This window comes from Chiloscyllium plagiosum, unplaced genomic scaffold, assembly GCF_037043375.1.
Source record: "Chiloscyllium plagiosum isolate Xiang-an unplaced genomic scaffold, Cpla_swu_hap1 HiC_scaffold_5, whole genome shotgun sequence".
NCBI classification, from domain to species: Eukaryota; Metazoa; Chordata; class Chondrichthyes; order Orectolobiformes; family Hemiscylliidae; genus Chiloscyllium; species Chiloscyllium plagiosum.
The window spans coordinates 83,898,007-83,921,790 of NW_028270143.1; the positions used below are offsets into that span (position 1 = coordinate 83,898,007).

The 23,784-nt window shown below is 41.6% G+C and overlaps 1 protein-coding gene across 2 annotated transcripts in view; it reads right to left on the minus strand.

Moving 5' to 3' along the window:
- Positions 1-4,189: 4,189 nt before the first annotated feature.
- Positions 4,190-23,784, minus strand: part of nebl (nebulette) — a 347,345-nt gene continuing 327,750 nt past the window's right edge. For both annotated transcript variants that reach the window (XM_043690429.2, XM_043690431.2), the window contains exons 6-7: positions 15,781-15,905; positions 4,190-5,375 (exon numbers count right to left, since the gene is read on the minus strand). In XM_043690429.2, coding sequence (XP_043546364.1) covers positions 5,199-5,375; positions 15,781-15,905 — 302 coding nt within the window. In that variant the 3' untranslated portion in view covers positions 4,190-5,198. The remainder of the gene's footprint in view (positions 5,376-15,780; positions 15,906-23,784) is intronic.

Below are 23,784 nucleotides of genomic sequence, written 5' to 3' on the forward strand. Positions count from 1 at the left end.
GAGCTGAAAATAGTTCACAGGTCGGTGCAACATCGAGGGCTGAAAGGCCTGTTCTGCGCTGTATTGTTCTATGTTCTATATCTGGCACACCCCACCCTTTAACCTGACCATGGCAGATCTTACACCCCACCCCAGGCTTGGCAAGGTACCACACTCTTACACAATACCAGCAGAATACACTCTCCCATAAACCCCTGGTAGACACCACCAGTTCCTCCTCCTCCCAGCCCCAAACAATCCAACCTCCTGAGCTACCCCTTACACCCTCCACTTCCGCGGCACTCTACAAACTTGCCTTCTCAGTTACATGACAAAATTCTTCTTTCACAGCGGCTGTCAAAGGATTTGCTGGATATTTCAACAACATAATGAAGCTACTTATTGCCATAATAGGGAGCACGGTTTCTCTGACAATCTGCTATAATGTTCAAGAATTCCTGGTCAAGTTCATAACAGGAGGCCTTTGTTCGGGAACCTTCAATGTGGCAGCCTAACAGGGTTTCTGATCCTGATCAGAATATCTAGGCCAGAATTTCAAAATAAGGGAGAAGAAATGCTGTAATCTTTGACTTTTAACTGTAGCAAAAGCTTTTTTGTAACTTAGTTACTGGTTTACTCTTACACCAATATAATTATACAGTAATAGTTCAGGTTATATAGCAATTGAGTACTTTATGCATCTCAAATGCTGAGGAGAAAGTGAGGTCTACAGATGCTGGAGATCAAAGTTGAAACTTTATTGCTGGAACAGCACAGCAGGTCAGGCAGCATCCAGGGAACAGGAGATTCGACGTTTCGGGCACAGGCCCTACATTGTTTTCTGAGTTATAACATAATCCTACACCATTTGCAATGCTTCATTTATATGTTTCAAAAGTCATTTTGATTTCCTGCTTCAGTGTTATAAGTCTAAAAGTTGGATTTTATAACAGATTGATAGTACGTAATGGCTACTTGCTTCATCAAACGTTCACCAAAGCTTCCTGCACCAGTCCTGCAAATGAACCAGGAACAATTTGCTCTGGAAGTTTGAAACCATAATAATCAACAAGGTCCATGGGATACAGATTCTCGATATAGACCTTTTGTAAAATAAATGATATTGTAGATTGTATCCAAAGAGATCACAGTTGTGATTTTATTCATATATATTTGATGACAGAGAGGGACATTTGCAGCTTTGCTTTTAAAGTTTTTCTTAAAAAACTCATTTACCAATCTATAGTAATTTTGAAGTTATTCAGAATGTGATGCATTTTCACCAGCATCGTAAACCTCAGAATTCAAAGTGCCATTTCCTCCTTCATCGTGCCACCCAGTACACCTTCCCCTGACAACCCCCCCCCCCCCCCCCCCCGACAAACATTCCCACTTCCTCACCAACCTCAACGTCAAAATGGTCTAATTTGGACTTAACTAACCACATTAAACAAAAAACCCTGTATATTGTATAATCTTAAAGAAGGAGCTGGATGTCTAGAATGACAATAATTGTTAAACTAACTAATTAAATAGCTAAATTGCTTCTTGCCGTCCTATGTAATTATTATGGAAGATTGGGAAGCTTCTGTCTTCCTCATGCAGCACAAACATGCAGAATGTTATAAAGTCACAACAACTTAGATTAAAGGGTGGTACGTACACCATCAAAAATTTGGCCTTTGAACTCAAAGACAGCCAAAATTGATGAAAATTAAGCGTAACTGAATTTAAACTCCAAAGAACAAACTGGAAGAGAAACAGTTGGGAATGCCTCTCTTTTATACTTAATATTGCAGTTGTGATTTATTTCTAAAGTTAGAATATGATAATTACATAGTTAGTATGTCCATGTTATTACATATAGTTATTATATACCGCAAATTGAATGTTCGTCTTCTTAGTGACAGGATTTGAATACAGGAACCAGTATATCTTGCTGCAATTGTACAGGACCTTGGTGAGACCACACCTGGTGTATTGTGTGCAGTTTTGGTCTGCTTATTCGAAGGAGTTGTTTCTGGCTATGCAGGGAGTTCAACAAAGGTTTACCAGATTGATTCATGGAATGGCAGAACTGATACATGAAGACAGACTGGATCAGTTCAGACTCTATTCACCATAATTTAGAAGAATGAGAGGAGATCCCATAGAAACCTGTAAAATTCCAACAGAACTAGACAGGGTAAATGCAAGAAGGATGTCCCTGATGACCAAGAAGGTTATCTTAGAGTACAATGGCAGAGCTTTAAAAATAATTTATTTGTGGGATGTATGCATCGCTGGCTGGCCAGCATTTATTGCCCATTGCACTTTCAAAGATATATGGACCTGCACTCCAAGGTCTCTTTGTTTGACAACACTCTCCAGAGCTCTACCATTAACTGTATAAGTCTTGCCTTGGTTTACCTTCCCAAAATGCAATGCCTCACACTTATCCCCCCTCTAAATTTAACTTCATGGAACATTACCTCCAGGTTCCTTGCCAAACCACTCACCATCCTGACTTGGAAATAGATCGCTGCCCCTTCACTGTCCTGAGTCAAAATCCTGGAATTTCCTCCCTAATTGCATTGTGGGTCAACCCACAGCAGGTGGGTTCAAAAATGCAGTTCACCACCACCACCTCAAGGGTAACCTCAAGTAAATGAGTTAACATTTACTACCTTTTATTGAAGAAAATGTCATACTTCTGGTGAATCTGCACTAGCACTCCTTCAAAGGCTTAGATTGTAGGCACCAGAACTGTATACAGTATTCCAAAACACTCCAGATGGGATCTAACCAGCACTTGGTTACTGCTGTATTAAATCTTTCTCCCCTTTATGTATTAGCTCTCTCAATATAAAGGCTGACATTCCAAAAGCATTTTTGATACTTTTTTTAAAATCTACTGTACTTTAATGATTTGTGCATGCAGATCTATAAATGTCTTTTGACAGTACTGTTGACTATTTTAAAAATTCTTGGATCTAACCTCTTGAACCAAATTGAATGACATCACCTTTTTTTTCTTTCATGGAATGTGGGTGTCATTGGCAAAGCAAGCATTTGTTGTCCATCCTTAATTGCCCTTGAACTGAATGGTTTGCTAGGCCATGTCGGAGAGCAGTTAAGAGTTATCTACATGCTGTTGGTCTGGATTCACATGTCGCCAGACCAGGTAAGAATGGCAAATTTCCTTTGTTAAAAGTCATTAAAGGCCATCCCGAATAGTTGGGATTTTACAAGAAACAGTGATCGTTTGGTGATCACCATTGTGGAGATGAACTTTAATTCCAGATTTTTATTCTATTATCTGCCATTTTACACCATTGTCTCCCTAAACGTGCTGGAATTCGTCAACCATAATTTGTCCATTTCTTTAATTCATCAATGTTGCATTGCGATTGTATTCGCCTAAGTAAAAACAATGACTGCAGATGCTGGAAACCAGAGTTTAGATTAGAGTGGTGCTGGAAAAGTACAGCAGTTCAGGCAGCATCCGAGGAGCAGAAAAATCGACATTTCGGGCAAAAGCCCTTCATCAGGAATACAGGATTGTATTCGCCTATCCACACTACATACTATGTCAATTACCTTCACAGCATTGGCAAACTCATTCAAATGACTCTCTATTACATTACCCAAGTAATTAATGAATATTGTGAATGGTTGTGATCATGAACCACTAGTTATTATTCAAGCAAATAGCTATTATCCAGACAGTCTTCTACCAGCTAAACAATCGCCTAAATAAATCAGTAATTCACCTTTGATTCTAATGGTTTTTCTTGTTTATATTTTTAGTTAAGTCAATTATACCTAACTTTAACAAATACTGTCCCCTGTATACACTTTTAGGCATTTCCTCAAAAAAAATCAGTTAGTATGTTAGGCATGAGCTATATTTTAAAAATGCATGTTAGCTCTCTCAAATCAGCTTACATTTCTGAGAGCTCAGTCCTTAATTGTAGATTTCAATAATTTCCTTACATCAGCAGTTCTATGATTTTCTGATTTCTCACTCAACTTTAATTAAGTAGCAATAGCTAACATCTCAGAATTTTACACTATAGACATCTGCACAAAAATGCGAGCTCAATACACGTGCTCAGTACCCACAATGCTGCCCATCCTGCTGAGTTTCTCCAGGACTTTTTGTTTCATTTTATGTAAAGTGCAACAGCTTTCTTGCTTTGAAATAAATATTGACCACCAGTCAAAAGAACATACTTCAGTTTCTTTATTTAACCCTTTATGGCACTAATCACTGCATTGTTGTGCCAGTCGTACAGAACTGTTCATTCACCCAGATAAAAGTTAATGAGAGTTACCTTATAACCAATTCAGTAAACTGTCTTTATTGGCTAATGAACATTTTAGACAAAGCATGCATAACCAATAATCAAATCAAGCAAAGCAAAGCAAAACAAAACAAACTGAACCAAACCAGATGACACTTGTATATTAGGACCTAAGTTTCTAATAATGCAATTAACTCCAAAGTTAAAAAGGCAATAATTTTTTTCTGGAATAAAACATCACAGAGCGACCTGTACAGGGACAATTCATCTCAGTGTTAAGAAAGTGCTTGAAATATCCACAGTGCATAGGAAGAAAGACAAAGTTCCACTAAGGAAATACTTCAAGTTATACAGCTGACATTAGTAATCTTGTGCATCTCACAGGCAAAATACAAATGTGCACTAGTTAGTATTAAATCTCTCCAATAGTAACCCACATCCAGTTGTAACACACATTACCTCCAGGTTAAGTATTTTGAACTTAAAACACTGCAAAACAGAAATCTGCAAATACTTTAGAAGCAAACTAAGCAAAATTGCACACAGCAATTGGTTCTATCACACTTGTGATACAGTAAATGATCAGAGCTGATCATAACTTGTAACACAAATCCAACAGCTGACAATGTTTCAGTTTCACTGTTAAAGACTAGCACAATCAATGTTGATATGTCAACATTATTAAGAGTCTTACTGACTGCAGAAAACCTTGGTCTATTATAATGCCTTCCTACTGAATAAGATTGGTCAGTTTGGAAGAACAGTCCCTTAGAAAGTCCTAAGAATACATCAGTAATACAATAATGAAAAGCTACTTAGATAGTAAATAGGATTTTAATATACTTAACAGATTCATTTCTCTCTCTTGACATTTTAATTACCATTTAGTGTAATAAAAATAAAGGATTAAGCACGAATGGTGAGAAACTGGATTCAGTGAAGGGATTCAACATAGTTTGCTGGAAGCATTCCAGTTTTTCCAGTTCTCTGGACAGTGCCGTACATCCAGCCTTCATCAATTGCTTGTACATTGATGATGTAGTCACCATCCTTGAAGGAAACCTCATCCTCGTCAGCCGCAGTGTAATCATACATTGCTCGGAACGTCCTCTGTGAATGAAAAGGCACATCATTATTGCAAGGATTTATCCCATGCAGACTCCCTTTCTAGATATAGCTAGCAATTACACTTCAGGAAAATAAACATGTTAAAGACACTTTAAATTAAATGGTTCAAGGTGACAAGAAGGAGTTTCAAAGTCTCAATGACGGAGACAATAATGAATATAAACTTACCCAAATCAAATTTTGTAAAGTGGTGTGGAGCATGCAGCTGGACTTAGAATCAGTGAATAGAACAATGATTGGTAAAGGCATTTATTTATTCATACTTCGCAAAAGGTCTCAAACGGATTGCTCTACTTCTTATAATAGCGTGATTAAATGTAAAGCATAAATTTATCTAGAAAATCCATGATTAGTATTTATAAAGAGCTCCATATAGAAACATGAATATTTCTACATTTTTCACATAGCTAAGAACAGGACATAATTCCAACTATGATATATTATTGGTTTTATATTTCATTATGCAGACAATAACATTATGAGTTCAGTTGAATCAAAAACAGGAAAAATGCATTAGAAAAATAAAATGGATTCATATCATATTTTTCAAAAATTCCATGAGTCACTATTAGCTCTAACAATGAAAAACAAAGTTAAGCAAAATTATCAAATTATGTGAAGAAAACAATTATAATTTCATCCCACTGAGGTAATACTGAACAAGTCAAGATGCTAGATCAAAACCTAGCTTGAGAGATCATATGCTTTGTTTTGTCTGGTTAGCTAGCACATTGGAGATGTACTCACAAGAGACTGCAGCCAGTCTTTTATAACTGAAACTTATTACACAAAAGATAAAAAAACCTAAAACCACACTACCTAAATATATATGGAAAAACACAGCAGAACAACGGGTTGAACTTTCCTAGAACTTGGCTAAGTAGCAATTTCAGGTAATTTTACGGAGGGTTTCACTTTGAGCTCTAGAGTATTTTCTCACGGAATTTTACAGAGCATACTTAATTAAATATACATCCCAGCTCCACAGACAGCACTGTGCTGCAATATCCTGCACTCAGCAGCAGCTAAAGTGCTCAATGCTTCCAGATGCATTCCTACCACGAGCCCCATATCTACATCCCAGCGATATACCAGTTCAAATATTGCAGGCAACAAGAACTGCCTCCCACAGGTGCAGCGCATTAAGAATTGCCCCAGAGATCATTGATAGAGATGAGGTGACATCCCACTTTACGGAAGGGACCTGGAAGTGCTGGTATATGCAATGGCAAACAGAAGGGCCTTCCTCGTTTCTCAGGACCATCTGAGGTGACCATGAGCCCAGACCCTGCAGTCTGGTCTGACCTGTGTCAATGTGGTATCTACAGTGTGGAGGAGCATCCAACAAGGCTACAAGAAGGTTGATGAACTGCTGCATTGCACAATCTTCCATCGTCTTCCTGCCACCTCAGCCTCACTCTCACTCTGCCACCGCACACATCTCCCACCAAAGCTCATGGTCTACCACTCCCTCATGGTCAATCACTTTCACCAACCTCATTCCTCCCAAACTACTAACCTACATGTCCACTGTGCTTCCTACTCACTCACTCAGGACTCTATCACCATTCCTCTGTTTACATCAGCAGTACCAGCCACTTACGTCTTACTTAATCCCTCGGTCTTGTCTAATTCCAGGAGTAAATGGTCCACTATGGGTCAGGTAGGGCATGCTTGAAATAGCGGGATGCCCGGGATGCATCTGGGGCTTGCCTTAGTGGGAAAGGAACAGCATCGCTAACATTGTGCTACTGAGGCCACCATGTCTCAGCAAATAATTGATCGCCATTGTCAAGTGCCAATTTCACAATTCTTCCCTCTCTAGTCTTCTGCATGGCACAAGTGCCATCTACATTGCACCACCCTGAAGAAAGCAGCCCCTCTGGGCATCATCGCCTCCGCCACCCCAGAGGAAGAAGCTACAGGCACCCAGAGGCTGCACAAAGAAGGCTGTTTCCTGCACCCTTCACTAGCTATAATCCAGGCACCTTGGTAGGCACTTTAACTAGATTAGAGTCAGGAGCACAATCTGGTGAGCACATCAATGGCACATCTCCACAGCTGGCAGAGGATGAAACATTCCTAGGCCTGATGGAGACCATGTCCTGCTCAGCCCAAAGCAAGAGAGGATCCCTTGCCATTCAGCCGGTGCTAACTTTGTCAAATTGCACAAGTTTAAACAGGGACAGTGAGTTTGACAGAGACACTCAGGAACCTGAATGCTGGAAGAGTTGTTCATACTGAGCTACCTCCAGCATGTGTCCGTGTAGCTGGATCTATAGACAGGCTGGTCTGCCAGAAGTGTAGATGGCACAAAGCTGGGTGGGAGAGTAAACTGAGGAGGATGTAGAGATGTTTCACTGTGATTTGGGTACACTAAGAGAGCTGGCAAATGCATGGCAGAGTGTAGCATTATTAGTTAAATAAAACATTATGCACTTTGGTAGCAATTGGAATGTACAATGAGACCTGGGAGTCCACATACACCAGTCGCTGAAGGTAGGTTCAGGTTCAGCAGGCACTCAAGGTGGTAAATGGTAACAAAAACAGAAATTGCACAAGAAACTTAGGCAGACTGGCAGATCTTGGAGAGAAAGCAGAGTTAACGTTTTGAGTCCAGTGAAACTTCATCAGAATTGATAGTAGTTAGGAAAAGATGTTACACATGGTGAAGATAGCGGATGTAGGGTGTGGAGCAATGGTGAAGGTAGGAGTGGATAGGTGGAGACACAGGCCAGACAGAGAGAGAGGACAATAAATGGGCAGACAAAGAAATGAATGTTAGTATGGCAGGGAGAGAGACCTGGGATGGCAAGGGTATGTATGAGGAGAGGCTGAATCAGTTAGGATTCTATTCACAGGAGTTCAGAAGAATTATGGAGGATCTCATAGAAACCTACAAAATTATAACAGGACTAGATGCAGGAAGGATGTTCCCAATGGCAGGGGAGTCCAGAACAGACTGGTCACCATGTAAGTATACAGGGTAAGTTATTTAGAATATTGATGAGGAGAAATCTATATACCTGGAGAGTGGTGAGCCTATGGGATACCATGCCAACAGAAGGCAGTTGAGGCCAAAATATTGTATGACTTCAAGAAAAAAAGAGTTAGATGCAGCAATTGGGGTGAAAGCGATCAAAGGATATGGAGGAAAAGCATGAGTTGAATGATCAGCCATGGTCACAATGAATGATGGAGCAGGCTCAATGGGCCAAATGGTCTATTCCTGCACCTATGTTTCCATGCACAAAGACCTCCACTCCACCATGGTATTCACTGGTGCTCAGACCAACAGCAAGGCAACAGGGAATGAGTGACCATGGCCTCACACCAGATGCCCCTTTTCCCGACAAGGCGACAGGGCAGTGACAGTAGGCAACCAGACATAGGCAATCCACACACAGCCCAGCCCTGCATCAGCTGTCTAAAACCCCTGAAGACAACACCTCTTGTGACACACTACAGGTGCTCAGCCACTTCCAACCTGCCTGTGACCCCCAAGCCAGCGAATGTTCAAGCCTTCGAGGCTGACGACATCTGATCAGATCCCCAGCTGACTTACTGCAAATCAACAAGGCTTATTGCACTGATAGTGCCGCACTCCCCAGACAGTAGCAAGACAGATCACATGACACTGACTGTATCAGAGATCAGACAATGCCCTTGACTGACTGTAGTTGGATCTCCTAACTGATGGCAGTCCCCTGCACTTGACTGAGGATGAATCCCTTCAGATATTGAGACATGGCCACTTGGTTGAAGCACATCCCGTGTGTTCACTTTGTAAGCTGGTGCCACGTGGTGCAGGTGTGACACTGGCATGCACTAAAAGGCAAGACAACACAAAAATACTGTCAGCCTTTAAGTTCTGAATTAAATAGCTATGCACAAAAAGACAAAGCAATGCTCAGATGCGACGAGCATCCAGGAGGCGTAAAGTGAGTGAGCACAAAGAAAGCTAGCTCAGAGGTGCACATGGTTCTTTTCATGAGATGTGTAGATGCCATTATGTGCAAGGTTACAATAAAAGGTGTTGGTGACCTTCATTGTGCAGTATTGATGAGGTGAACTGTATTCCAAGCAAGTATGGGGTGCCACTTTGATGAACTGGTGAGGTTGGTGCATGTCCAATGTCAATTTCTTTGGATGGAGGAGGCAGACAGTCTCTGCCCATGGAATGTGGCCGGAGATGCTGCAGACTGCAACGTGGAGGCCCAGAAAGATACTGTAAGCTTCAGCCACTGGTGAACTATTTGGAATTTCATGTCCGGAATTGACACTGCCTATTTTCTCTCTATTGCCAGGGAAAATAGCAACCTTCACATAAGGCTTGATTAGGCAATAATGGGATGTTAATAAATGCAATAGGCCCTTCACCATTCAAAAATGAGATTCTCATCTCGTCATTGTAGCACTGTGTGGAAAATTTGACCTATTTTCTCAAGATTAGAATCTCATTTTTCCATTCCTGCCCTAATTTCCGAACTATCTTTCCCATTCAGCCATCATCAATGGGCTGGGAAAGTTCCATCTGTTTTCAGAAAATCATGCATCACTTGAAATTTTTATTTTTAAAAGTTATTTTTATTCATTCATGGAATATGGGTGTCGCTAGCTGGGCTAGCATTTATTGTTCATCCCAAGTTGCCGTTTCAAGGTAGTGGTGAGCTGCAGTCATATGCTGAAGGGTGGCCCATAAACCTGCTAGGCAGAGAATTCCAGGAAGGAATGGTGATATATTTCCAAATCAGGATGGTGAATGGCTTTGGAGGCAGATTTGAGGGTGGCAGTGTTCCAATGTATCTGCTGCTTTTATCCTTCCAGATGTCTGTGGCTGAGGTTTTGGGAAAATGCTGTTCAAGGAGTCTTGGAGAATTTCTGCCATGCATTTTGTAGATGGTACATGCCGCTGCAACTGAACATCAGTGGTGGAGGGAGTGGATGTGGATATGGTCCAATCAAGTGGACTGCTTTGTCCCTGATGGTGTCATGATTCTTACGCATTGTTGAAGCTGCACACATTCAGGTAATTGAGGAGTATTCTATAAAATTCCGAACGTCAGCATGACAGAAGGTGGAAAGGGTTTGGGGAATCAGGTGGTGAGTTACTCGCTGCAGAGTTCCTAGCCTCTGACCTGCTCTTGCAGTCATGCAGTCATAGAGTCATAGAGATGTACAGCATGGAAACAAACCCTTTGGTCCAACCTGTCCATGTCAACCAGATGTCCCAACCCAATCTAGTCCCACCTGCTAGCACCCGGCCCATATTCCTCCAAACCCTTCCTATTCATATACCCATCCAAATGCCTTTTAGATGTTGCAATTTTACCAGCCTCCACCACTTCCTCTGGCAGCTCATTTCATACACGTACCACCCTCTGTGTGAAAAAGTTGCCCCTTAGGTCTCTTATATCTTTCCCCTCTAACCCTAAACCCATGTCCTCTAGTTCTGGACTCCCCGACTCCAGGAAAAAGACTTTGTCTATTTACCCTATCCATGCTCCTCATGATTTCTAAACATCTACAAGGTCACCCCTCAGCCTCCGACGTTCCAGGGAAAACAGCCCTAGCCTGTTCAGCCTCTGTCTATAGCTCAAATCCTCCAACCCTGGCAACATTCTTGTAAATCTTTTCTGAACCCTTTCAGGTTTCACAACATCTTTCTGATAGGAAGGAGACCAGAATTGCACGCAATATTCCAACAGTGGCCTAACCAATGTCCTGTCCAGCCGCAACATGACCTCCCAAATCCTGTACTCAATACTCTGACCAATAAAGGAAAGCATACCAAACGCCTTCTTCATTATCCTTTCTACCTTTGACTCTACTTTCAAGGAGCTATGAACCTGCACTCCAAGGTCTCTTTGTTCAGCAACACTCCCTAGGACATTACCATTAAGTGTATAAGTCCTGCTAAGATTTTCTTTCCCAAAATGCAGCACCTCGCATTTATATAAATTAAACTCCATCTGCCACTTCTCTGCCCATTAGCCCATCTGGTCAACATCCTGTTGTAATCTGAGGTAACCTTCTTCACTATCCACTGCACCTCCAATTTTGGTGTCATCTGCAAACTTACTAACTGTACCTCTTACGCTCGCATCCAAATCATTTATGTAAATGACAAAAAGTACAGGACCCAGCACCGATCCTTGTGGCACTCCACTGGTCACAGGCCTCCAGTCTGAAAAACAACCCTCCACCACCACCCTCTGTCTTCTACCTTTGAGCCAGTTCTGTACCCAAATGGCTGGTTCTTCCTGTATTCCGTGAGATCTAACCTTGCTAACCAGTCTCCCATGGGGAACCTTATCAAATGCCTTACTGAAGTCCATATAGATCATATCTACCGCTCTGCCCTCATCAATTCTCTTTGTTACTCCTTCAAAAAACTCAATCAAGTTTGTGAGACATGATTTCCCATGCACAAAGCCATGTTGACTATCCCTAATCAGTCCTTTCCTTTCCAAATACATGTACATCCTGTCCCTCAGGATTCCCTCCAACAACTTGCCCACCACCGATGTCAGGCTCACTGGCCTATAATTCCCTGGCTTGTCTTTACTGCCCTTCTTAAACTGTGACACCACGTTAGTCAAACCTCCAGTCTTCCGGCACCTCACCTGTGACTATCGATGAAACAAATTTCTCAGCAAGAAGCCCAGCAATCACTTCTCCAGCTTCCCACAGAGTTCTCGGGTACACCTGATCAGGTCCTGGGGTTTACCCACCTTTATGCATTTCAAGACATTCAGCACTTCCTCCTCTGTAATATGGACATTTTGTAAGGTGTCACCATCTATTTTCCTACAGTCTATATCTTCCATAACCATTTCCATAGTAAATACTGATGCAAAATACTCGTTTAGTATCTCCCCCATTTTCTGAGGCTCCACAAAAAGGCTGCCTTGCTGAGCTTTGAGGTGCCCTATTCTCTCCCTAGTTACCCTTTTGTTCTTAATGTATTTGTAAAAACCCTTTGAATTCTCCTTAATTCTATTTGCCAAAGCGATCTCATGTCCCCTTTTTGCCCTCCTGATTTCCCTCTTAAATAGACCCCTACTGCCTTTATATTCTTCTTAAGGATTCTCTCAATCTCTCCTATCTATACCTGACATATACTTCTCTTTCTTAACCAAAACCTCAATTTCTTTAGTTATCCAGCATTCCCTATACCTACCAGCCTTTCCTTTCACCCTAACAAGAATACACTTTCTCGGATTCTCGTTATCTCATTCCTAACAGCTTCCCATTTTTCAGCCGTCCCTTTACCTGAGAACATCTGCCTCCAATCAGCTTTTGAAAGTTCTTGCCTAATACTGTCAAAATTGGCCTTTCTTCAATTTAGAACTTCAACTTTTAGATCTGGTCTATCCTTTTCCATCACTATTTTAAATCTAATAGAATTATGGTCGCTGGCCCCAAAGTGCTCCCCCACTGACACCTCAGTCACCCGCCCTGCCTTATTTCCCAAGAGTAGGTACACCCACATACCGAATCAGAAAATTTTCTTGTACACACTTAACAAATTCCTCTCCATCTAAATCCTTAACACTATGGCAGTCCCAGTCTATGTTTGGAAAGTTAAAATCCCCTACCATAACCACCCTATTATTCTTACAGATAGCTGAGATCTCCTTACAAGTTTGTTTCTCAATTTCCCTCTGACTATTGGGGGGGGTCTATAATACAATCCCAATAAGGTGATCATCCCTTTCTTATTTCTCAGTTTCACCCAAATAACTTCCCTGGATGTATTTCCAGAAATATTCTCCCTCAGCACAGCTGTAATGCTATTCCTTATCAAGAATGCCACTCCCCCTCCTCTTTTGCCTCCCTTTCTATACTTCCTGTTGCATTTGTATCCTGGAACATTAAGCTGCCAGTCCCGCCCATCCTTGAGCCATGTTTCTGTAATTGCTATGATATCCCAGTCCCATGTTCCTAACCATGCCGTGAGTTCATCTGCCTTCCCAGTTAGGCCCCTTGCATTGAAATAAATGCAATTTAATTTATTAGTCCTACCTTGTCCCTGCCTGCCCTGACTGTTTGACTGTCTTCTGTTCTCAACTGTACCAGTTTCAGATTGATCTCTTTCCTCAGTACCTCCCTGGGTCCCATCCACCTTACTAGTTCCATTATGTTGATTTGGCAAGTTCAATTCAGTTCTTAATCAATAGGAAGCCCTAGGATGTTGATAGTGGAGGATTCAGTGATGGTAATGCCATTGAATGTCGAAAGGTGATGATTATATTCTCTCTTGTTGGAGATGGTCATTGCCTGGCACTTGTGTGGTGCTATCTTACTTGTCACTTTTCAGCCTAATCCTGGATATTGTCTCGGTCTTGCTGCATTTGAACATGGGCTGCTTCAGTTTTTGAAGAGTCATGATAGGTGCTAAACATTGTGCAATTATCAACGAACATCCCCACTTCTGACCTTATGATGGAGGGAAAGGCATTGATGAAGATATTATATTTGGTCATCATCTGACCTCAACCGACTCCAAACAGCTGAGAAGAATTCTCATAAATCGCTAACAGACAATAGCTTTCTTCATAAAATAGGCAAGTAAAAGTGCTCCTCTCTTCAGAGACAAAGTGATATACATTATATTTAAATCTATTGATTTTTGGAAAATGACTAAATGACAAGAATTGCATTGTAATCCTGTAATGAAAATGACATCTGATCTTTGAAATTATGTTATTGCAGGGAAATCCCAACAGTAATCTATTACAACCTAACCTATTATGGCATAAATTGGATAGTGTTATGATAATAAGTTATGTTTTTCTACTTTATATTTAGTAAATGACAAATTTTATAATATTTTAAATAAATGTAATACCACCAATATTATGCTGCTTTTGGTTTGTGCAATTGTGCTCTGTTATTCAGAACTAATTATTGCAGTGTTTCCTGAAGTTAGTGTTGAGTTGTCTGTCCACCCTGCACTCACCTCACTCTTCAGAAAATTCCCAGGTAATTAATTTATGCCAATTTTATGCCAAGCATTATTGCACATAAATTTCCTTGATCATGTAAATCCACTCTCAGAGCTGTCAGTCGAGACTTTCCTCTACTTCCATACTCCCACATCCAACCCCAACATCTGTGTGTTTTCTACATTTCCGTTAGTAATGCGCTGGCATAGAAGCACACTTTAAAACAAAATAACCTGAAGCAACTTGATATCAGCATAACTGACAGAGTAGTTTACTTTTAGATTAGATTACTTACAGTGTGAAAACAGGCCCTTCGGCCCAACAAGTCCACACCAACCCGCCGAAGCGCAGCCCACCCAGACCCATTCTCCGACATTTACCCCTTCACCTAACACTACGGGCAATTCACCTAACCTGCACATTTTTGGATTGTGGGAGGAAACCGGAGCACCCGGAGGAAACCCACGCAGACACGGGGAGAATGTGCAAACTCCACACAGAGAGTCGCCTGAGGCGGGAATTGAACCCGGGTCTCTGGCGTTCTGAGGCAGAGACTGTGCCACCGTGCCGCCCATTTCTCGGGTCTAAAGCTTAGGTTACTGTTGGGATTTCAAAGCAATAAAATAATTTCAAAAATCAGATGTCATTTTCATTGCAGGATTGCAATGTATTTGTTTTTTAATCATTTTTCAAAATCAATATTTTAAAAATAGTGCATATCACTTTGGCTCTAAAGAGAGAGAGCACTTCAGCAACATTGATATTCTATTAGCAGTCCACCCTCTTTTGCTTTTTCTGTTTGTTGAAACTCTCTGAACAATTGGTCATTTCCTTCTTAGCATAAAAACTGAATTCCAACAAGCCAAGATTAATGGTCGACCACATTTGTATGTTGTTTGGACACTGCCATGAGGATATAGGAGAAAGTGAGGACTGCAGATGCTGGAGATCAGAGCTGAAAAATGTGTTGCTGGAAAAGCGCAGCAGGTCAGGCAGCATCAGGAATGAAGAAGGGCTTATGCCCGAAATGTCGATTCTCCTGCTCCTTGGATGCTGCCTGACCTGCTGCGCTTTTCCAGCAACACATTTTTCAGCCATGAGAATATAGACAGGTTTACAATCTTGCTCCCCTTTAATGAAGAGGTGGTTCAGGAAAGGGTCGCCGAACTTGAAAGATTAACTCTGTTTTTATGCTATGGATGCTGCTGGATCTGCTGAGTTTCTCCTGCCATTTCAGTTTTTGATTGTCAGATCTCCAGCATCCATAGTTCTTTGCTTTATTTCAGTTAGTTGTTGAAACATAAACTTTTTAATCAAAATAAAAGGAACAAATGATCAAGCTAATGATAAATAAAGTGTAAGACAAAACCCACAGTATGAGCATGCTTTGTGTCCTTATGACTCACTAGTCAGTGGAGATACTGTGATCTACTCACCATATTAACAGCATGAGGAAGAGATTGCTGCGGCCTCACAGAACCAATGCTGGACTGATGCATGTAGCCATATCCAGTAGAATGAGGGGAATGCATTTGCTGGTAAGCTCCAGGAAGCACAGCAGCTAATTGATAATAAAACAAAGAGTCAAGATCTAAACTAAAACATTGCAAATCTTATTTAATTTTGGTTTTGTATGTATCCACACATATTGTAAAATCTGTTTTCTGATTAAGATTCAAATGCCCTGCTCAAAATACCAGTTAGCTCTTCGGATAAAACTAAATTAAAACCTTGAGAGCAATTTTGTTCTACATCAAGGACCTGAAATTCTGACTAAACCCAAGGTGGAAATAAACCAAATGCCCAGATTCTCAGTCTGTTCATCCAGGCCCCCATTAAGGATTTTTTTTTTTTTAAAAAAGCACTTGTCTTTGAGGACTTTGCTAGCTTCTCCACATTCCCTTCGAATTCCCAGCATATCCATTTATATTGATTAGTGAAACTTGCTGGCAGGAAGCTCACTTGTTCTGGAATCAGCCACATTAAACAATAAATGGCTTTTAATGCTCAAATTTGAGTACTCTACATGGACTCGAAGGCTAAGGTACATCATGATTGTTCAGGAGTAAAATAAATTCCCAGCTTGTTAGCCAAGTTTCAGAACTCCAGATTTAAGATAATACAATTTTTACATATCATTCAGAAACAGATGTAGGATTCTTTAATGTATATTTACATTGATCCAATGTTTCTTTCACAGAGTTCCTAGCTGTGCCTAAAATTAGTAAAATCTAATACAGCACCATGGTACTGAAGGGGATTAGATGCAAACGCTTGACTAACGCAGAAAGCCTGGGTAAAATGCAAACTCATTTCTACCTCAGTGTGTCCAAGTAACTTGTACTTCCTGAATGATCCACGGAAGTCAGATGAAGTCGAAAATGTAAAAGGAGCTTGACACATCACATTTATTGCTTCCTGAATGAGCCCAAGTCTTTCATTCTGTCTGGAAATCAATTCCATGTGTTGTTCATGTTTTTCTCAAGAAATACAACATTGAGGTAGTTCTCCAGCCATTCTTTCATAAGAACAAATCCATTTACCCATTCATGTGTCTAATTTTCACAGTTTATACATGCTGATGTCTTATGTAGGACATTCTCAAAAGTCTTCTGAAAGTTCAAATAAATTGCATCCAACAGTTCTCCTTCTTCAGTGTGATTAGTTATATCCTATATCCTTGAAAAATTCCAGTAGGTTTATCAAGCATGATTTCTTATCCACCTCCAAACTGTCATGATCGTCAGGACTTTATACTTAATCAAGTTTTTTTACACTCTTCTAAATTCCAACAGATACAAGTCTACACTTTGTAAACTTTTCCTGATAAGACAACCTGCCTATTCCCAAGTATTAGTCTAGTAAACCTTCTGATACATTTGCATTCTTTAAATATTTACAAACAAGAGGGACCATATTGTTGAAGAGGAGAGTGTAAAACGGACTGGTAAGCTAGAAGAGATACTTGTTAGGAAGGAAGATGTGTTGGACATTTTGAACAACTTGAGGATAGACAAGTCCCCCGGGCCTGACGGGATATATCCTAGGATTATGTGGGAAGCAAGAGAGGAAATTGCAGAACCGTTGACAATGATCTTTTCGTCTTCACTGTCAACGGGGGTGGTACCAGGGGACTGGAGAGTGGCGAATGTTGTGCCCCTGTTCAAAAAAGGGAATAGGGATAACCTCGGGAATTACAGGCCAGTTAGTCTTACTTCGGTGGTAGGCAAAGTAATGGAAAGGGTACTGAGGGATAGGATTTATGAGTATCTGGAAAGACACTGCTTGATTAGGGACAGCCAGCATGGATTTGTGAAGGGTAGGACTTGCCTTACAAGTCTTATTGAATTTTTTGAGGAGGTGACCAAGCATGTGGATGAGGGTAGAGCAGTGGATGTAGTGTACATGGATTTTAGTAAGGCATTTGATAAAGTTCCCCATGGTAGGCTTATGTGGAAAGTCAGGAGGCATGCGATAGAGGGAAATTTGGCCAGTTGGATAGAAAACTGGCTAACCAGTCGAAGTCAGAGAGTGGTGGTAGATGGTAAATATTCAGCCAGGAGCCCAGTTACAAGTGGAGTTCCGCAGGGATCAGTTCTGGGTCCTCTGCTGTTTGTAATTTTTATTAATGACTTGGAAGAGGGAGTCGAAGGGTGGGTCAGTAAATTTGCAGATGATACGAAGATTGGTGGAGTTGTGGATAATGAGGAGGGCTGTTGTCGGCTGCAAAGGGACTTAGATATGATGCAGAGCTGGGCTGAGGAGTGGCAGATGGAGCTCAACCCTGTCAAGTGTGAGGTTGTCCATTTTGGAAGGACAAAGAAGAATGCGGAATACAGGGTTAACGGTAGGGTTCTTAGTAAGGTGGAGGAGCAGAGGGATCTTGGGGTCCATGTTCATAGATCTTTGAAAGTTGCCACTCAGGTGGATAGAGCTTGTAAGAAGGCCTATGGTGTATTAGCGTTCATTAGCATTGAATTCAAGAGTTGTGAAGTGATGTTGCAGCCGTACAGGACCTTGGTTAGGCCACATTTGGAGTACTGTGTGCAGTTCTGGTCACCTCACTTTAGGAAAGATGTGGAAACTTTGGAGAGGGTGCAGAGAAGATTTACCAGGATGTTGCCTGGAACGGAGAATAGGTCGTACGAGGATAGGTTGAGAGTGTTAGGCCTTTTCTCATTGTAACGGCAAAGGATGAGGGGTGACTTGATAAGATGATCAGAGGAATAGATAGAGTAGACAGTCAGAAACTTTTTCCCCGGGTACAACAGAGTGTTACAAGGGGATATAAATTTAAGGTGAAGGGTGCAAGTATAGAGGGGATGTCAGGGGTAGGTTCTTTACCCAGAGAGTGGTGGGGGCATGGAATGCGCTGCCTGTGGGAGTGGCAGAGTCAGAATCATTGGCGACCTTTAAGCGGCAATTGGATCGGTACATGGATGGGTGCTTAAGCTAGGACAAATATTCGGCACAACATCGTGGGCCGAAGGGCCTGTTCTGTGCTGTATTGTTCTATGTTCTATGTTCTAAGGTGACCAATATGCTTAAGGCAGATGTAAATAGATTCATGATAAGCAAGGGAATGAAACGTTTTCATGAGTAAGCATGAATTCAGAGCTTTCAGATCAGAAACAATCTTATTGAACATTTAGAAGTTCACCTACAATATTATTGTTACCTACCAAGCCTCCAAAATTCTCCCAAGGAGAACTGTATTGATTAATATTGCTCTCAGGTCAAGCCAATAAAAAGAATTATCACAGTCACCAAAAGGAGACATATTATGTGGAAATTATAACAAAGAGTCCATTCAGTCTCCAGTCTCCTTGCATAACCTTAGAGTGTTTTGCCCCTCATATTTATCTTACATTCCCTGAACTGCTTCTGTGCCACCGGCCTCAACTACTCTCTCTGGAAGATTAAAACCTCTTAATTAAAAGATAAGCCAAAAGAGATCAGACTTCTCCGTTATCTGTGGTTTGCCTACTCCTCTGATCTCTAGAGAAACCATATCAGACCACTATTTTGTATCCCTCACAAGCCTCAACTCCATAATCACATTCAACTCATTCTACACCAGCCCCTGAAAATGATAAAACTTTCACATTAGCCATTGTCAGACTGTTTGTTATCTAGTCTTTGATGAGCTGAAACTTTCCCCAGGTCAGATTAAAGTGCTGATTTTAAACCTCTCTAAAGAGTCTATACCCTTTCCACTGATTACATGCCTCTCCCCTACTTCTGCCTCAGGGTAAACAGTTTGTTCCCAAAAAGAAACTAAAGACGCTGGAAGTCAGAAACAGAAGTGGAAATTGCTGGAAAAACTCAGGTCTGACAGCGTCTGTGGAAGCTCAGTTGCTGCTCACAATGTGGTCTACTCTGCACTGAGGAAATGAAGCCACAGACTGGGTGACCGATTAGCAGATCACCTGCTCTGTCCACAACAATGGTCCTGAGCTCCCAGTTGCCTGCCACTTTAACACATCATTGTGTTCTGTCTCAGGCTTGCTACAGTGCTCCAGCAAAGCTCAGTTGGAAAAACAACACCTCATTTTCTGCTTAAAGCCCTGCAACCTCTGGACTCGATATCGAGTTTAATAATTTTAGGGCTGAATACCTTCTCCCATGTCCTTATCCTAACCCTCACAGACACCAGGCCTTGTCATCACATGGGCTGCTACCACAAACAACCCATTGTCAGCTACTAACAGTCCCCTTTAGCAGCTATTCATTTAGCCAAGTTGACTACAAACCCCTCCTTTGTTTGCCTGACTGTGTTTCTCTCTCTCAGAGTTCCATCACCACCTATTGTTTACTCCTTTCCTCACTTCGTCTTTAACCTATATACCAATCCTTTCCTAGCTACTGTCAGGTCTAAAGAAGGGCCACTGCACCTGAAATATTAGCTCTGCTTCATCTCCACAAATGCTGCCAGACATGCTGAGTTCTTCTAACAACTTTTGAGTTTGTTCCCAATGTAACTTGTCTCACTGTAGTTTACTTTTGCATTCCTATAATGATTTTGTAAAGCTCTATAAAATTACCTAAAATATTGTTTTTCTTGGTAGAAAGGTTCATATGCATCCAGTATTTTATTAAGATCTAGCCACTGACAACAGGGATCAGAGTCGAGAGTTTAGTGCTGGAAAGGCACAGCAGGTCAGGTAGCATCCGAGGAACAGGAGAGTCAACATTTTGGGCAAAAGCCCTTCATCAGGAATGAGGCTGTCAGCCAAGGGGAGAGGAGGAGAACTTCTTCAAGGTAGGCATTCTTGGAAGAGGCTTCGCAGTAACATTAAAATCAATGAGGCAAAAGTGAGGACTGCAGATGCTGGAGATTAGAGTCGAGAGTGTGGTGCTGGAAAAGCACAGCAGGTCAGGTTCCTCGGATGCTGCCTAACCTGCTGTGCATTTCCAGCACCACACTCTTGACTCTAATCTCCAGCATCTGCAGTCCTCACTTCCATCTAATTGACAATAGGGATCAATCAATCTTGCATGTTTTCGCTGCACTTCCGTCAGTGCCTTCCTTTTATCTCCACGTTCAGAATGGGTCAATGTATTCAAAGTGCAATACAAGAATACAAGAAATGCAGTGCTGAGGCTGTGTAAGGTTCTGGTTAGACTGCATTTCGAATATTGTGAGCAGTTTTAGGATGTGTATCTATGGTGATGTCAGTGCAGGAGAAAGAGAAAGAAAGAAAGAAACTGACACTGCCTTTGCTGTTTGAATTCATGTATTGCTGGACATCGGAGTGCATCTGCGAAAATTAACAAACAGTGAAATTCACAACTGACCTTGGAGGAACAGTCGGGCGAAGTTCACAGCACAGAATCAGCTAAGTTAATTGTTTTAAGTGGACTACAGAAAGTCTGCAGTAGTGAGTAGAGTGGGTTCTTTCTTGCTTTATATGTTTTTGGAGATAGGTCTCTAGATTAAACTTAAAATATAAACCATAACTATTAATTTAACCTGGGGCAGTGTTTGTAGAGGAATAAGACGGTGTTGTTTTCTGGGTCTGTAGATTGTGAAGGAGCAAAACTGGCATTTAGTAGAGCGATATCTGCTTCTTGTCAGATGTGGGAGTTTAAAGAGAGTTTAAGGATTACTGTGGATTATATCCGCCATAAATGCTGTTGGTTACAAATCTTATCAGATCGAGTGGATCAGTTGGAGAGACAGTTAGAAGCAATGAGGAGTTTGCAACAGCAACAGTATGTGATGGATGGCAGTTATAGGAAGGAGGGAAAGTCTCAGATACAGTCACATAGATGGGTTAACTCCAGGAAAGGTAAAAGAGGTAGGCAGCTAATGCAGGAGTCTTTTGTGGCTATACCTATTTCAAATAGGTGTGCTGTTTTGGAAAATGTAGGGGGTGATGGATTCTCAGGGGAACGTAGCATGAACAGCCAAGGTTCTGGTATTGAGACTGGCTCTAATGCAACGAGGGGTACGTCGGGTTCCAAGAGATCAATTGTGTTAAGGGATTTTCTAGTCCGAGGTACAGCCAGACGTTTCTGTGGACAGCAGTGAAAAAACAGAATGGTGTGTTGCTTCCCTGGTGCCAGGATCAAGGATGTCTCAGAGAGGGTGCAGAAAGTTCTCATGGGGGAGAGGGACCAGCAAGAGGTCATTGTCCACATTGGAACAAATGACATAGGAAGGGAAAAGGTTGACATTCTGAAGGGAGATTACAGAGAGTTAGGTAGGAATTTAAAAGGGAGGTCCTCGAGAGTAGTAATATCTAGATTACTCCCAATGCTACGAGCTAGTGAGGGCAGGAAGAGGAGGATAGAGTAGATGAATGCATGGCTGACGAGCTGGTGTACGGGAGAAGGATTCACATTTTTGGATGATTGGAATCTCTTTTGGGGTAGAAATGACCTGTACAAGAAGGACGGATTGCACCTAAATTGAAAGGGGACTAATATACTGGCAGGGAATATTGCTGGAGCTGTTCAGGAGGATTTAAACTAGTAAGGTGGGGGGCATGGGACCTAGGGAAATAGTGATAAAGAGGTCAATCTGAGACTGGTACAGTTGAGAACAGAAGACAGTCAAACAGTCAGGGCAGGCAGGGACAAGGTAGGACTAATAAATTAAACTGCATTTATTTCAATGCAAGGGGCCTAACTGGGAAGGCAGATGAACTCACGGCATGGTTAGGAACATGGAACTGGGATATCATAGCAATTACAGAAACATTGCTCAGGGATGGGCAGGACTGGCAGCTTAATGTTCCAGGATACAAATGCTACAGGAAGGATAGAAAGGGAGGCAAAAGAGGAGGGGGAGTGGCATTCTTGATAAGGGATAGCATTACAGCTATGCTGAGGGAGAATATTCCTGGAAATACATCCAGGGAAGTTATTTGGGTGAAACTGAGAAATAAGAAAGGGATGATCACTTTATTGGGATTGTATCATAGACCCTCCCCCCCCAATAGTCAGAGGGAAATTGAGAAACAAACTTGTAAGGAGATCTCAGCTATCTGTAAGAATAATAGGGTGGCTATGGTAGGGATTTTAACTTTCCAAACATAGACTGGGACTGCCATAGTGTTAAGGGTTTAGATGGAGAGGAATTTGTTAAGTTGTGCACAAGAAAATTTTCTGATTCAGTATGTGGATGTACCTACCAGAGAAGGTGCAAAACTTGACCTACTCTTGCGAAAAAAGGTAGGGCAGGTGACTGAGGTGACAGTGGGGGAGCACTTTGGGGCCAGCGACCATAATTCTATTAGATCTAAAATAGTGATGGAAAAGGATAGACCAGATCTAAAAGTTGATAGATCAAGTGAATCCTTAGAAGAGTATAAGGCAGTAGGAGTCTACTTAAGAGGGAAATCAGGAGGGCAAAAAGGGGACATGAGATAGCTTTGGCAAATAGAATTAAGGAGAAACCAAAGGGTTTTTACAAATATATTAAGGACAAAAGGGTAACTGGGGAGAGAATAGGGCCCCTCAAAGATCAGCAAGGCAGCCTTTGTGTGGAGCCACAGAAAATGGGAGATACTAAATGAGTATTTTGCATCAGTATTTACTGTGGAAATGGTTATGGAAGATAAAGACTGGAGGGAAATAGATGGTGGCATCTTGCAAAATGTCCATATTACAGAGGAGGAAGTGCTGGATGTCTTGAAACGCGTAAAAGTGGATAAATCCCCAGGACCTGATCATGTGTACCTTAGAACTCTGTGGGAAGCTAGGGAAGTGATTGCTGGGCCTCTTGCTGAGATATGTGTATCATCGATAGTCACAGGTGAGGTGCCAGAAGACTGGAGGTTAGCTAACTTGGTGCCACTGTTTAAGAAGGGTGGCAAGGACAAGCCAGGGAACTACAGACCAGTGAGCCTGACGCCAGTGGTGGGCAAGTTGTTGAAAGGAATCCTGAGGGACAGGACGTACATGTATTTGGAAAGGCAAGGACTGATTCGGGA